This window comes from Callorhinchus milii, unplaced genomic scaffold, assembly GCF_018977255.1.
Source record: "Callorhinchus milii isolate IMCB2004 unplaced genomic scaffold, IMCB_Cmil_1.0 Scaffold2, whole genome shotgun sequence".
Lineage (NCBI taxonomy): Eukaryota > Metazoa > Chordata > Chondrichthyes > Chimaeriformes > Callorhinchidae > Callorhinchus > Callorhinchus milii.
In genome coordinates, this window is record NW_024704743.1 from 96,557,157 (window position 1) to 96,572,958 (window position 15,802).

Here is a 15,802-nt window from a genome sequence, read left to right on the forward strand (position 1 = left end):
AGGAGGAAAATAGGAGGGAAAGGCAAACCAGAGTCATTTTGTCTCACCTAGCAACAGGTTTGAGTAACATTGACAGATCTCTAGGAGCAGGTGAATAGTGTGTGGTTGCTGCAGGTAGTCTTGAAAACTAGGGCCAGAAAGAATTGAGACAGAGATAAACATAGACAGGTCATTTAGACATAACTTCTATGGTTATTACAGGTGGAGTTGATCTTGGTTTCCTCAGGCATTATTGGAATGGGCAGGATTACTGTTTATAAACACAGAATTTGTGCAGCTTTAGGAGTGGAAAAATTGCTTTTTGAAAGTCAGTAAAAATAATTGCTTGTTTATGAAGTCCAGGCTCTGTGTGGCTTCCAGCAATTAGTTAAACCATTTATATTTAATTAATAATAATAATCCTTACATTCGATTTAGCGCCTTATCACGTCGTTGAGGCATCTCAAAGTGCTTCACAGGATATACTGTAAAGTGGAGTGATAGCGTATTTTGTGGGAAAAACGTGGCAGCCAATTTGCACACAACACCCAATGTATGTAACAATTAAGAATTTGGGCCTAAAACATGGTTGAAAATGGCAAGGAGAGAGGAATTGAGGCACAGAGATTTTGTGGAGTTCTGTAGCTCAGTGGTTAGAGCACTCGCTTTGCAAGCGAGAGACCTGGGTTTGATTCCCGGCAGGGTGAAACCTTGGGCAAGTTTCTTTGCTCCACACACCTGATAATAATCCCTCAAAAAAACAATAATAAATTGGCCATTTCAATCCCGACTGTTTGTGGGACACTGCTGTGTGCAATTGGCTGCTGCATTTCGCCCACAAATATAGTCAATTCACTTTACAGTATATTCTGTGAAGCGCTTTGAGACGTCTAAAAGATGTGAAAAGCGCTATATCAAATGCAAGGATTATTATTATTAATTTGGCAGAGAGTTTGAGGCTTGGTGAGTAATTAAAGGACAGAAGTGAGGAAGCAGTAGATCAGAATTGTAGTAGTGGTGGGTAGAGCAGAAGGATATGGTTCAGCAAAATTGCATAGATACGGAAGGTATAACCATGAATAAGGTCAAAAAAAGGACCTTAAATTCAGCCAGTGGAGGCCAGCAAGAATGAGAATAATAGATGTGCAGAGTCTGGTGTGGAGAGAATACAGGCTCCAGAGTTTTGAATGATTTTGAACTTGATGCTCAGGAGGCTGTGAGCAGAAGATTGGGAAAGTCCTTGAAATGTTAAACACACAAGCCAGAGTTTCGGCAGTGGTGTGGTAAGGACATAGTTTTAACAGGTCATTTGAAATTTAAAATTTAAAAGTATATTTTCCAGAATATGGTAACTGAGTCATTAAATATTTAATAATAATAATCCTTGGATTATTACTTGATAATAGTGCCTTTTTTATGTTACAGCATCTCAAATAATTTTACATGATTTCATTGAAATATAATAACTAATTGTGGGCAAACAAATTTACCTGAATCGGGTGTGAAATTGAAGGAACAGGAATTTTGGAAGAGTAGAAGTTTAGGAATGTGTTGCTTTTAACTGCAGTGGTTAAATGATAACTAGAGCTGCAGATGTGTCATGGCGTACAAAATATAAACGGAGGATATTTTTCTGCTTCTTTGTGGCAAAACCCACTGTCCCATACATTTTCCTCATTAAGCATGCGCCAACCTCCCTCACGGTTAATGCGGAAAATTCAGACTTTTCTCGCAAGGCCGTTGTATGTCCAGCTGCTTTCTGGTCATACAGGTAATGTTTTTATATGTACACCTGTAAATATATATCATTTTACATATTATACAGTAAAGAGATGTGTATCCACACACCAAATATCCATATGGTGCTCCCTCGTGAAGATTTGATGTGGAAGCAATTGTAGGAAGCAATTTTTTTAAAAAAATTTGCACGCATGCACATGAAGTTGGTAGAAATACAATTCAGCTACACATTAAATATAAATTGTGGGCAGAATTACCTTGTGCCTTGAATTGGAATTTTTTTGAACGGCAGAGAAAGCCAGATAGGTTAGTTACAATGGGGCCAGTTCCGGTTAGTGCGGATAATTGGCTCTCTAGTGCAATGTCTTATAATCTTTCTGCTTTCTCTTACAGCAAACAAGATGGTGGACCGCTTAGCAAACAGTGAGGCAAATGCTCGACGCATAGGCATGGTTGAGAGCTGTTTTGGAGCAGCAGGCCAGCCCCTAACTGTTACTGGTCGGGTACTCATAGGTGAAGGAGTTCTTACAAAGCTTTGTCGAAAGAAGGCAAAAGCTAGGCAGTTTTTCTTGTTCAATGACATCCTCGTTTATGGTAATATTGTTATCCAAAAGAAAAAGTACAACAAGCAGCACATAATTCCACTGGAGAACGTTACAATCGATACAATTGAAGATGATGGTGAGCTGCGTAATGGGTGGCTTATTAAGACCCCGACTAAATCCTTTGCAGTTTATGCTGCTACTGCCACTGAGAAATCTGAGTGGATGAATCACATTACTAAATGTGTTGCTGATTTGCTGTCAAAAAGTGGAAAAATACCCAGCAATGAGCATGCTGCAGTATGGGTGCCTGACTCAGAGGCCACTATATGCATGCGGTGTCAGAAAGTCAAATTCACACCAGTCAGCCGTCGACATCACTGCCGCAAATGTGGGTTTGTTGTGTGTGGTCCTTGTTCAGAAAAGCGGTTCCTTCTTCCCAGTCAGTCCTCCAAGCCTGTTCGTGTGTGCTCCTTCTGCTACGATCTGCTCTCCAGTGGCCAGCTGAATGCAACTCTGTCAAACCGCTCTGAGTTTTACCATGGAGCGCTCCAGTCCCCTGGAAATTTATCTGATGAGGATGAAGATGATAGTAGCAGTGATTAAAAAAAAAATCAAAGGAAACAGTTTGGAAAAGGACTTCAACTGGACTGCTTTTGAGGAGCTGTACCTTCACAGAACCTGTTCTTGTGACTATTAGCCATAAACTTTACCTTGCAAACCTTAATACAAAATGTGTGCCTAAATATTGGATATACTAGCAGTATCTGCTTTTTTTCTGCAGAGACATAGACTGCATATATTATTATTCTTGGGCTGGCTGTAACTATGATCATTTCCAGTTACTTGATTTTCTTACAAGCAAAACATAGACAAATAAATCTTATTGCCTTTAGTTTGTATCATTGTTTGTGTAGTTTCCCAAAACTCAAATCATAAAGACATTTTCTAAAATTGCTATTTAACAAAAACTCAAATCTTTTCTAGTATGAAAACTCTCAGTGAATTATAAGCAATTTGTGGATTTAAAGGGGGAGAAGAATGTCTAATTGGATATTGATAGCCAAACTTTTAGATATCCAACACTGTGAAAGTTAGCCAATTGGCTAGTTTAAATAATTTTGGAGCTCTAACTAGTATTATTCTGCAGTATCAAAAATCTCCAACATCGCCCCCCCGCCCCGGTGACATACGTTAGGTTTAAGGGTCCCCCTTTGCAATAGATTGTTTTCCCAGTCTCCCTGACTGTCTCCCCAGTCTGCTATCCAGTTCCTGTACCCACCACTGTATAAATCTTCAAAACAGTATCATAATTTTAGGAACCTTTATATGGTTTGCTGAGCAGTGGGACATTTCCTTGAATTCTCAACCCCAGCTGTCAGTGAACAGCAGCCAATCATGTTTCCCATATAGCAGAATTAAAATAGAGGCACAATCTATAACTCATTGACATTCATCTACTATTGACTGAATCTGGTGCACAATTGGCAGATTCCTAGGAAGTGGTTGTTGGGTTAACCTTGATTGTGGATAAATGGTTTATGGTTCACTGGGATCTAAATTGGGAAGAAACTTGAATTATTAATAATATTAGACATTACGATTAATATTGTTTTGGAATCTGAAGCTATTCTATAAACCTAATGTGACCTACTAAAGATTAACATTTTCCACTACAGTAAGCAATTTGAACTTAAGTGAAATTTTATCTTAAATTCTGTTAAGGTTAAAACGTTTAGCCTAAGCTATCATTTAAAGGTGACTTTCTCCACTGTTTTTAAACAGAAAACAACCTAATATTGAATCCCATTTATGAATCTGGATTCATGAGTGCAAATCAATGGTGTAATACTTTTGATCAATCCACATTTATGAATTCTCTAACTTACTATTACTTTGCTCAAATTGATATCTTCACATCTTATTTTCAGAAGGTATTTAAAAAGTCAATGTATTATTTTGTGATGCATCTTAAAATACGCGGTACTCATTGATTTTCCCACATTCTAAATTATTCAAGATCACCGATTAAGTACTTGGTCAGCTTCGATCAGTTTTCATTTATAACCATCAAACTGAACTGCAAACTGTTTTACCTCAATGGTCATTTGAGAGTCAATAGTAAACTAGTGTCTGCTTTGTGACCTGACATAACTACATCAACCATTCAACCAAATGGGAAATCAGGATAAAGGAATGAGAGGTAGTGATGATGCAGAGTACATCTGCACTAATAAAGTGAGTAGTCTTTCCTAGCATAAGACATCCAGTGCGTATCCATTACGAGTCCGCAGTATAATCTGGGATAAAAGTGACCTTGGCCAGTTCTGCACCTGCATTTTTTCATTTATAGGAAAAAATCTAGGCCATTTAAGACAGAGTGCTATTTTCTGTGGCAAATGCAAATGGATTTTAAATGGGTTCATTATACCAATAGCATTTGAAACTCAGGTTATAAATACCTATTTTTAAAACTTGTAGCACAAATGTGTTTTTTTTAAAAAAACATGCTGTTATTAAAATGCATATCCATATTAAGTAATGGTATGCTGGTTTTGAGTGACTTGTGGATTCTTAAAACACTGTATAAAGGCAATGATGAACTACAAGGTGAGCACAAATTTAAACTTAAAATTCAGGTCTTAATCAATTTATTCTTGGCTAAGCAGTAACTCGACAACACAAATACAGTAAACTTCGGATAACTCATCACCCCAAGGGAAAAGGGCTTTGCGACAAGTTGTCTGAAATGGCGAGTTAGGCATAGGTCCTTCCGGGCCAGAGTGGGAGCTGTCACAGGTGTGGGCATTCGGCGGAGGTTGGGCGCATTACTCAGATGCATTGCAGATGCCTCTGGTCTATTGGAGGGCCATGCAGTAGCTTCCTGCCCTATCCTGTTACAGGACAGGATGGGAGTTGGAGTGGGAAGCCGTTGTGTGGTTCTCGAATAGACCAGAGGCTTCTGTGATGCACCTGAGCATGCATCTCCAACCTACATCGAGAATAGGACGGGAGAGATGTGCGACGCAAGAAGGCTTCTTATACAGCAAATTATCTGATCAATTTTACATTGTAGGAACAATAATTTCTATAATTCGATGAGTTACACGTTAAGCAGAGTGACAAATAAGTCGGAGTCCCTTATTTTGTATGGGAAGTAGATGGGATATTAACAACATGTTGACTTAAGGGGTAGTGACAAGTTAAGCCAGGGTTGAATTATCAGGAGTTTACTGTATTGAATACATTGGTGCATATTAATGCAAATGCTCATTTAATTGTTTTAGCTGTAACTGGAAATGAGAATTTCCTTACATAGGCTCGTATGCCATGTAGTGCCTTGACATGGCAGCACTGATGCAAGGAAAATAAATCCTTTGTACACTGGTGGCATTTTACAGGGAGTTTTCTTTCAAACCAGATATTGCCTAAATTGTTCTAAAGCAGGTAGTTGTGCACAAAGCTCTTCTTGTTTCACTTTTGCTTTGTGACCAAGTATTAATAATACTGTATAGTCTTGCATTTAAAATGCCTCTAATTTTAAAGGTAAGAAAGCTAGTATTCAGAATAGTGCAAACCCCGGCAACAATACAGCCATAAATGTGATTATACCATGTTAGATGATTGCATTTAAGAAATGTTTATTTAGTTTATATTTACATTACATAAAATGTGGTCCTTTAAGATTATTGGCCTAAGGACTAATGTGAAACTTTGGGAGCAGCATTTAATAAAGGTAGCAATCCTTAAATTTCTGATCCAATGCTAGTAAGCAGCTTGGTTCGAAACTAGCTGATTTTAGCTACTGGAGTTAGATGATCAGTGACCTTGAATGCACAGTGCAAATTTCAGTTTGCATTGCAGTAATCATATCAAAGGTGAATCATCACATCTTATCTAACCCATCATCGGCCACAAATGAGATCCAGCTGAGCTGGTGGTTCACATTCTTAGCCCCATGATAACCCACTGTTTGTGTTTGTGGTGTGGCTCAGGTTGATGGACAGCATCACAAGTTGCTATACTATCTTGTATTTCAAACTGTTAAAGATGTAAAGGGATAAAAGAATAAAAACCAGATGTTGCATTTGACATACTTAAGAACATGGTAGAGAGCGATCCCAAACAATTCAGACCAAAATGAAAGATTATTTGCTCCCCTGTACCTTTTGTTTTACATTGAATGGTTTTAATCTTTTGCATTCTGTCATTACGTTGTTGTGTTTTTTGCCTATTTGGCAAGATACACAACAGCGCAGTGCCTTTTGCTTAAAATGGTTAATCATTAAGATACTAGTATTGTTCTAAAAGGTTTGGTGAATTATCAGTTTTTTTCCCCTTCCTCCCACAATGCTATCGGTGATGATTTAGTGAAGTTACACTCGATCAGACTTAGTAATTGTAATTCATTGTGGAAAATGCATTGACGCAGTTTCAGAAACTACAACATCTATGAATAATTAATCACACAATGTGTTCACTAAACAATTATTGGTAATAGTTGATTTTGCCCCTGGACAATTCTACAAGCTACAGTAAATTACTATTCTTGAACATATGTTACCTTCCAAATCATGCTAATGAGCCTGTGCTTAGATTGCACCAGTGATAAGCTAAACCTCACGACAAAGTGAAGGTCACTAGACACTCACGAGCACACAAACATCATAATGGGAAAAAGATCACATAGGAGCATTAATATTAAGGGCTTTTATTAAGCACAATATGCTGATCATTATGTATGATTTTCTTCATCCTTACAACATGCACGGGATGTTTTTATGCTAAGCCTCACCTTTAGTCTCACTATGTCAAACTAATTAAGGTCACTGGGGACAGCTGACATAAATACTGTACCTAGGTGTCTTGAATTCTGAGATTGAATAACTTATTTATAAATAATTTGTAGTTGTTAATCTGGTGAATTCAATGGTGGTTGCCTATTTCTGAAGCTTTCTGAATAAAATCTAACTTCCAGTTATCTGGTCTTAAATTCATATTTCTGGGGAGGGATGGGAGATGAAATGTACAAGTTGACTTTAGTGGAATCTTCTGCATGTCACATTTTGTTGGTGGCCTATTTTTGAAAAAAATGTTCTAGACTGTTGTATCTTTATTTTCAACAGTAGAGAAATAACTGCTAAATAATGCAGTTCCTTTGCAGGAGTAAAATTGAGCTGATCCAAAACAAGGTAGGAAAATATTGTTTTCTTAATCTGTCTTTCTCAGGAAAAAAAATCAATGTACAAAGGTTTCACATTAATATAACATTTCTAAAATGGTCTGATTACTAAACTGTCGTGGTTTACATCAACCTGGTGTACAGTCCTAAAAAGGAATGATTTTCTTTGCTTTGCAGTTCTTATTTGTCAAGCTGTACCTTTTTATATACTGTACTTTTTAAAAATAAATTGGCACTTTACCTCTATTTGCTAGCAGCGATTTGCCTCGTCAGCAAGAATCCTGCAACAAATTATAAATGTGATGTCTAAACCTCTTGTCTGTTCTTCACTGCAATTTTTCCTTGTATTCTGAAACTGAGACTTGCACTACACTGCACTGAGTTGAAAGCTGCAGGTGAAGTCGTCTGAACTTTTCAACAAGAAATGAAAAGATTTGTTGTCTACAGTTGTGTTCATAGAAGCTGAAATAACAGCAGTTACTTTGAATTGTATATGTTGGTGTAGAAATCTTTCAGTTATTCACCTTCCAAGTATCAGATGTAGATACATTTTTGTTGATATATTGCTATTGTGGTAATGGTGTAATTTCTTCAATCTTTGAAAAGGGCTCAGTACTTTGATTGTAACCTATATGTATTTTGTTACGCAAATAAATATATTGCATTGCTTATCCTAAAATACCTTTAGTGGGCGTGTAACACTAATAAGTTAGGAATAAGGCAGAAATGTGTAATAAACTACATTTTACACTGCAGTATTTTTTAGTTTGGGCTTGGTCAAGGTAATATGGCTGTCTAATTTAGCCACTCTGTAATCTTTAAATTTTTAGTATACATCTCACCTGAGAAATCAATATTTCGACCAGTGCTACTGTTTGTAAACCTGGGACTTTTTAAAATTATTTCCTTAAATTGCGATTGACCATTCACTAGTCATAATGCAAGTGGGTATCATTATGGAAAACATTGGCATAGAATCTGCCAGTTTATTTTGTATGGTTTGGTGGGACAATAGATTTTTTTTGTAAAGTTTCTTTATTATGACTATTCGTCTTCACAAAAAATCTAGCCCACATGGTTAAGTGAAAAATTTAACCATTTATTTTGATTTTGAAATTACAGAATTCTGTAAATTAAATGTAACTAATAAACTGATCATTGTACTGTTTTGAATTTCATGGTTTCTTGTGGTAGACTGCAAATTCTATTAACCCATTTCACCAGCATAAGTCCACATTTAAATTTCAGCAGCATACATCCTTAATCAGGCTGGAATTGGCTTGTCCATGTTTGGTTATCCGTACATTTTTTTCCACGTGTGCTTGAACTGCCTGCGTGACTATTGCAAATCATATGTTACTTTAAATTAGCAAAATAGTAACAACTGCAATTACATGGAATACCCCTAACTCAATACTGTAGTATTATGTGGATCCATGCAGCAAAGACCATGAAGATAAACAGTGATACAGACATGCACAGTTTACAAAGATGGCAACCCTGCGGACTACAATTATGGTGCAAACAGTTTCTTGGAAAGTTTCAACAAGCTGTCTTTAAATCTTTGGGTCTCGTATGGCAACCTATCAGTGACAGTTCATAGGTGACAACTAAATGTTGTTCTGCAAAGCATCACCTAAAGGCCAAACGTATTTTCAAAAACGTGAGCTTGCTAAGCAGCACCCATATCTTTTTAGCTGGGATTGGGGCTACTATTAATCAACAATATTTGATTTGATATCACACCTGATCATGTCATCAAGATGTCTCAAAGACTGCATTCGTTGGCAAACCAGCAGCCAATTAGCCTACACAGTGTCCTACAACAGCTGTCTCACAAACAACACCCACAAATTATTTTGAATGTGTGTGAATGTTATTTCAAGTCGCATTTAACATTTCTTAAATTTAGAAATGGACTGCATTTAAAAATCATGCAATTATGACCATTAACTCATTTGCACACTGCAGTGCCCACAAACTAAACTTGGCAATGCAGAAAGAGTATTTCTAGATCAGAAGCAGTTTTGATGAGGCACGTGCCTTTTATGGACTATTATAAAATTATACATGCATATACTGCAAGTGGAAACTGAAATGACTGGCGGATTCAGATATAGGTCCCAGTGCGAAATGCTGTGGATCTTGATTCTCCCTTTCCCTACCTTCTTCCCCTCCAAACCATCCCCAAACTGAGGCCCTATAGATAACTTCCTAACTGGAATACATCAAAGTTCTCTGCAATGAATGAGGTTTAATCTGTAGAGTGTGAAATGGCTAGCAATGTGTAATTTATAAAAGATCTAGTTTTGTTTAGGGTTACTTGCAGTCATAATCTGGTCTGTTACCAAATAGTCAAGGTACACATTGTAGAATAGCAATGATTTAGTCTTAAAGAGCTAGTGTGCTAATGTTCATAGTCCTAAATTGTGTAAACACAGAAACTGCATTAATTATCGACTTCTTATGGTTTTCAAGAGCATGAGTTAGATATGTACTTGGAACAAACAACTTTGTATGGAATACCCCTGCTGTTTTATTATAAATATCTGTTACAATGAAAGTGCTGCTCACAGATTTCTCCCCAGGTTCAGATCCACAATGTTGCGTTAAGTGTATAATTATCTATCATAGCATTTAGAATTAGTAGCAAATCCAAGAGAATCTACCTCACTTTAATATTTGGATAAGAGAAAAGATATTGAATATATTTCAAAGCAAAATTAAGTTGTAAGAATTGAACTACAACAATATAGAAGATGAAAATAAACCAATTTCAGAGTATATTAGCTGATGGGTGGGGCTGGGAATAAACAAAAACAATAGAGCCAAAATAAATAGGCTACCAATTGCTCTTCTGTCCTGCAACACATTTTGCAGACTGAGTAAAAATTACCTCAGTTTGCCTTGAATCATTGAACAAATATTGTAAAATATTACAGCACAGAAATTAATGAATTTCTATATTTCACAAGAAAGAGACTGAATGACATTGAAAATAAAAATCTTTAACCTGACCAACTAATAGCTGCAAAATTGGAATAAGTGTTTGCAAAGAGGTGGAATTAAGATAAAATCAATTATGCCAGGCTCTGAGCCAAACACTGTACTGCAAATAGGACAAAATTTTAGTAACAGCAACTGCATGTAACCACATCTAAATATACCTGTCTGATAAGCATTTGAGAGCAGAACACTGTTCAGCATGTTCCAAACACTCCTAATCTTGCACTTTGGGAATTTGAAAGTCTTTGTTCAATTGAAGAATTTAATGGGATGTCTGGGCCATCTGAGTGACAGGTCTGTGATTGTTTCACAGAATGTTTGGCACAGAAGGAGGTTATTCTGCCCTTTGCCAGTAATCAATTTAACCAATCATTGGATCTATCTACCTCAATGCCATTTCCTCATTGTCTTTAATATTTATCCTCAAGTAAATACCATTCGCCTTTGAAGTGCTGCTATTGATTTTCAACAGCTGTTTATAGTTACTGAGTTACCAATCAATAGAATTTTTTTATTTAAGCTGTTAAAAAAATTCAAAACTTTCATATGCCATCACATCCCTTGTGCTAGCAAAAAATGACAGTAATTTTTCAAATCTCTCTATATAACTCCAACCTCATCTTTAATATTACTCTCGTGAATCTCTGCTGTAACTTCTTTCTGGAGTTAATGTAAAACTGAATGCTTCAACTGCAATTCAACAAACGTAGGAATTTAACATCATCTCCTTGTTCTTATATTCAACAACACCAACTTGCATTAATATAGTCCGCCTTACGCAGGGTAGCATCCCAGAGCGATACTCAATATATATGTCCCTATATATAAAACCTTGCTTTAGTTTCATATGCTAATGTACAGTGAATGCATTCCCATCAGAGCTTGACCAGTAAGGGGGAAACTAGATTTGTACATGATTTGTAAATATTGTATCCAGAGAGTAAACAGAAATTCTGTTTTGATGTGTTCCATTTCCAGACTCATTGGAGCAGAGTTCCCATGGATCGTTCAGGTACATCCAGTTATTGTCGGATTTGAATATTTACAAACCTGCATAAATTGAGGCCTAGTTTTAGGCCCCAATATAGAGTTTAAAAACCTGCAGTTGCGATTAAATTCCTGAAGTTTTCAGCATGTATTTTAGATTTTCCCCAGAAATACACAGTTGTTCCACTTCACAGTAAATCCCCTAAAGAGCTTTGGGATGTCGGCCTGATGCGAAAGGCACTATACCAAATGCAAATATTATTTGTGCAGTGTAGAGGACAGGCTTCAATTTTAAAAAGGTCATTGCTGGAGGAATGGGATGTTGTTATACTTTTAAGCTGGAAAAGAATTCTAGCCAGATAATAATAATACTAATCCTTGCATTTGGTATAGCACCTTTTCATGACTTTAAGACGCCTCAAAGCGCTTCACAGAATATACTGTCAAGTAAATTTAGGATGAAGGTGTGTCACTGATGTTTGGACAATCTTGGTTCTCAATTAGCACAAGCTATCCAGAAATTGGTGTAGCCCAAAAACTAGGATGGTGTCTGTGCAAAATGGCACTGGAGTTAGCATGTGGGTGGCTCCCTAAGGTCTGTTTGAGGTATTAAAGGGATAATTACAATAGCAATATCATTGTTGTCCAGCTGACAAGCTCCAAAAGTTATATTATTGAGCAGAGTAATCGTCTATGCTACAATCCAACCTGGACATGCTGACCTCATACAAAGAGTTATTTTCAGCATTAGCGTCTCGCTGACTGAACACACACCTCCAAATGAAAAGCTGCTTTATATTTTAATTCTATCCCATGAGGTGACTTTTTAAGGTGACTATTATGCAATCACATGATATGTTGGAGTACATTGGCACATAGGCAGGTCACATGTTGTGTTGAGTACTGAAGTGACCTACTGGCCTGTCAGATACAATTAGAATTCTTAATATTGTGCCTTGTGCTGTTACCAAAGTTGAAAGCAATAGTCAAGGAAAAGGTATAAATATATTTTAAAAGAAACACTTAAAATAGCAAAGAAGAATTCAAACTAATCCTGACGTAAAGGAATAAAAAGCTTTTTCAACTATGCTTTCAGTTAGAGTAACTCATTTTCTACTGAAGACTTCCCAAAGAATAAGAAGCTAATTGACCCATTTGCTTGATATGTAAAGCTCACTGCTGCTATCTACAAAATCAAACATGAAACTGAGGTCCCATCTACCATTTCAGGTTAGATGTTGTATTCAATGGCTCTACGGAAAAGAGAAGGGAGCTTCTCTCAGTGTTCTGGTCTATAAAATTGGTATTCAGATTATGGCCATTTTTATAATAATAATCCTTGCATTTTGATAGAGCATTTTACCATGACATCTTAAACACTTTGCAGAATATATTGTAAATTGGATTGACCATATCTTGTGGGAGAAAAGCATCAGCCAACAGCAGTCGTGGATTGAGTGATCAAATTTTTTTTAACAAGGGCATTGCAGAAAATTTGTGAAGTATTTTGAAATGTTACAGGCACTATATCAATGCAATAATCAGTTTTACAATCGTAATGAATGAATTTTCTTTGAATTGCAACCCCACCTCCGGACACTGACTACTATAGGTGTGTTTAGCACAATCGTTTCTGAGTCAGGCAGATTGTGGGCTCCAATCACATATTGGAATTTTTGGATCATTGTCTGGGCCAGTGGTGCTCAACAGTCAAGAAATGCTCCCACCCCCAGTCTAGGTAAGTCTGTGTTCGATCATAAGTATGTCTTGAGTTTTGTCTTGATTAAATATTTTTTGATTTAAGGCGTAAATCAAGAAATAATAAATCAAGAAACTGTATTTTGTTGGCTGACCTTAAAGGTCTAGGCTGACCCTCTCAATACATTTTATCAGTTGCTACCCCTCGATAGTGGCCAGGTCTGTTGCGTCCAGTAACAGGATAATAACATGTTGCATCTTCTTTTCTGTAACAACAAGATTGCATTTATAGAGCGCCTTTCACGTCGGGAGGACGTCCCAAGGCGCTGGACAGTTGGGTCGGTACCCGAGCAAGGGGGAAGTGGTCAGGGTGAGGAGAGCGAAGGGAGGGAGCGAGGAGGTGGTAGAGAGTCGAGAGGGGAGCTGAAGGCATGGTTGAAGAGAAAGGTCTTGAGACCGGCCTTGAAGGAGGTAAGGGAGGAAGCGGCGAAGGCACTGGGGGATAGAGTTCCAGAGCCTAGGGGCTGAGAGGCTGAAGGCCCGGCCACCGATGGTAGGGCGGTTAGGGCGGGGGATGTGGCGCAGACCGGAGCCAGAGGAACGGAGGTACGGGCAGGTAAGTAGGGGATAGTAGGTCAGAGAGGTAGGAGGGAGCAAGGCCGTGAATGGCCTTGTAGGTGAGGATGAGGATCTTAAATTCGATCCTCTGGGGATGGGGAGCCAGTGGAGGCGAGTGAGGGTGGGAGTGATGTGGTCGCGAAGCCCGGTGCGGGACAGTACACGAGCTGCAGAATTCTGAATGACCTGCAGCTTGTGTAGAGAGGTAACGGATTTGATACTGTCTGAGATAAGCCTAAATATATATAAGCAAATAAAAAAAACTCCTCCCCCTCCCAGCTACATGCCAATGGGTAAATGGTCTGTTATTGCAAAGTTTGTTTGGCAACACGTAGGGTTGTCTATGTAGTATGGTAGAATCAGATTGATTTGGGTTTCAACAAGTCGTAAGTGTATTAGTAGGTTTAGTGATGTGTAACCTGGCTACAGTGGAAATTGTCTTCAGACTACTACTGACAAAATAAGTATTTATTGGACTCCAGTTGCTTTCTTCAGGAATGTGCAGAGTGGGGCCTAAGGAGCCGCATTCTGAGTGCTAGTACTATTGAGTTTAATTCCAAAATAGCATGTAGCCTGTTTTACTGATTAAGCAATTTTCCCTTGGCTGAGTAAACCACAGCCTGTTTGTTCCCCTTCTGTCTGGTTTGTCATTTAAACTTCTTAATTTAAACCAGATCTGTTCTGAGTTGTGCTGTGAGAATTTGCAGGGATCTTCATTTTATTCACAAATCAGTTGGCCACATGACCTTATTTGGGGAAGGTGGAACCCAAATGAAGCAGATTACTTCCTCTTTTCCTAGCCCATTTCTCGTCTTCAGATTGTCCTACTTAATACACTCAATTGAGAATGAGATGTGTTCAGAACCTCTCTTCACCAATACTGTACTACTCTGTTAGAAGACAGGAAGGTAGGGGTTAGGAGGTTGCAGAGATGGGGGGTGTGGGGGAGCAAGACTATGGACGGCTTTGAAGGTGAGGACCAGGATCTTGAACTGTATCCTCTGTGTGATGGGAAGTCAGTGGAGTTATGCGAGGATGGGGGTGATAAGGTCACGGAGCCTGGTGCGGGAGAGGACACGGGCTGCAGAGTTCCGGATGATCTGCAGCCTATGGAGGGAGAAGTTGGGGAGGCCGACAAGCAAGGAATTTGCATAGTCAAGCCTTGATGTAATAAATCATTGGATTCCCAATGATTTTCATGTGAAGTTAGACAAGTGCAGTGGCACTTGTGCAATGAAACTTGTTTTCACAGGTTTGTGCCTGCTATTTCCCCAAACAGCAAGAGCCTGCCATTCCACTGGGTCACCGCTGAGAGCAAAACTAAATGTTTCAAAACAGTTTGGTTACAACATCCTGTGCAGATCTCTGAGCTGGAATTGCAACAGCAGTAATATTCAGCTTGAGAATAGTTCTATTTGAGATTCAAAAGATATTTGACATATCTTGAAAACAAGTCAAAATAAGTGATTCTAGATTTCTATCTTCTATCTACATAGAAGGCAATAATTTTACATTTTAGAGGAACGCTAGTTGCCCAAACTGGAAATTGTTCCATTTTCCAGCATACAGTAGATACTTGATGAACATAATGTATCCAAACTAACACTTAGCATAAACTAAATTGACACCAGTTTGGGATAGTGTTCTTAATAAAGGATTTATAGAGAAGTCCAGTGCATGGGAATGTATTTTTTTAAAACTTTGTTAATAAGTGCTTGAGTAATATTATGGGAAGAGGAAGTAGGGGCAGAGGCTGAATTGTGGTTGGATTTCTTCACTTGTTCCTAAGTGCTTATAACTGTTAATAAAATGTGGGAAAACGTAAAATCATGATAATATTTGCACAAGAAAACAACTAGGACAAGAGGAAGGTATTAAATACTAATAATAATCCTTGCATTTGAATGGTGCCTTTCATGGTGGGTGGATATCTTCACTGAAAAGTGTAGTGACTGTGTACCTTGTAGTCAAATGCGGCAGTTAATATATATGATGGCAGCTTCACCCTGAAATCTGCCTGTAGGAACCAGAATTATTTTTATGTACTCAT

General features: G+C 37.9%; 1 protein-coding gene across 1 annotated transcript; it reads left to right on the forward strand.

The window, feature by feature from the left end:
- Window positions 1-2,043: 2,043 nt before the first annotated feature.
- Window positions 2,044-8,611, forward strand: plekhf2 (pleckstrin homology domain containing, family F (with FYVE domain) member 2). The gene has a single exon (XM_042332298.1). The coding sequence runs from the start codon at window positions 2,121-2,123 to the stop codon at window positions 2,865-2,867; it is 747 nt and encodes a 248-aa protein (XP_042188232.1). The 5' UTR covers window positions 2,044-2,120; the 3' UTR covers window positions 2,868-8,611.
- The last annotated feature ends 7,191 nt before the right edge of the window (window positions 8,612-15,802 follow it).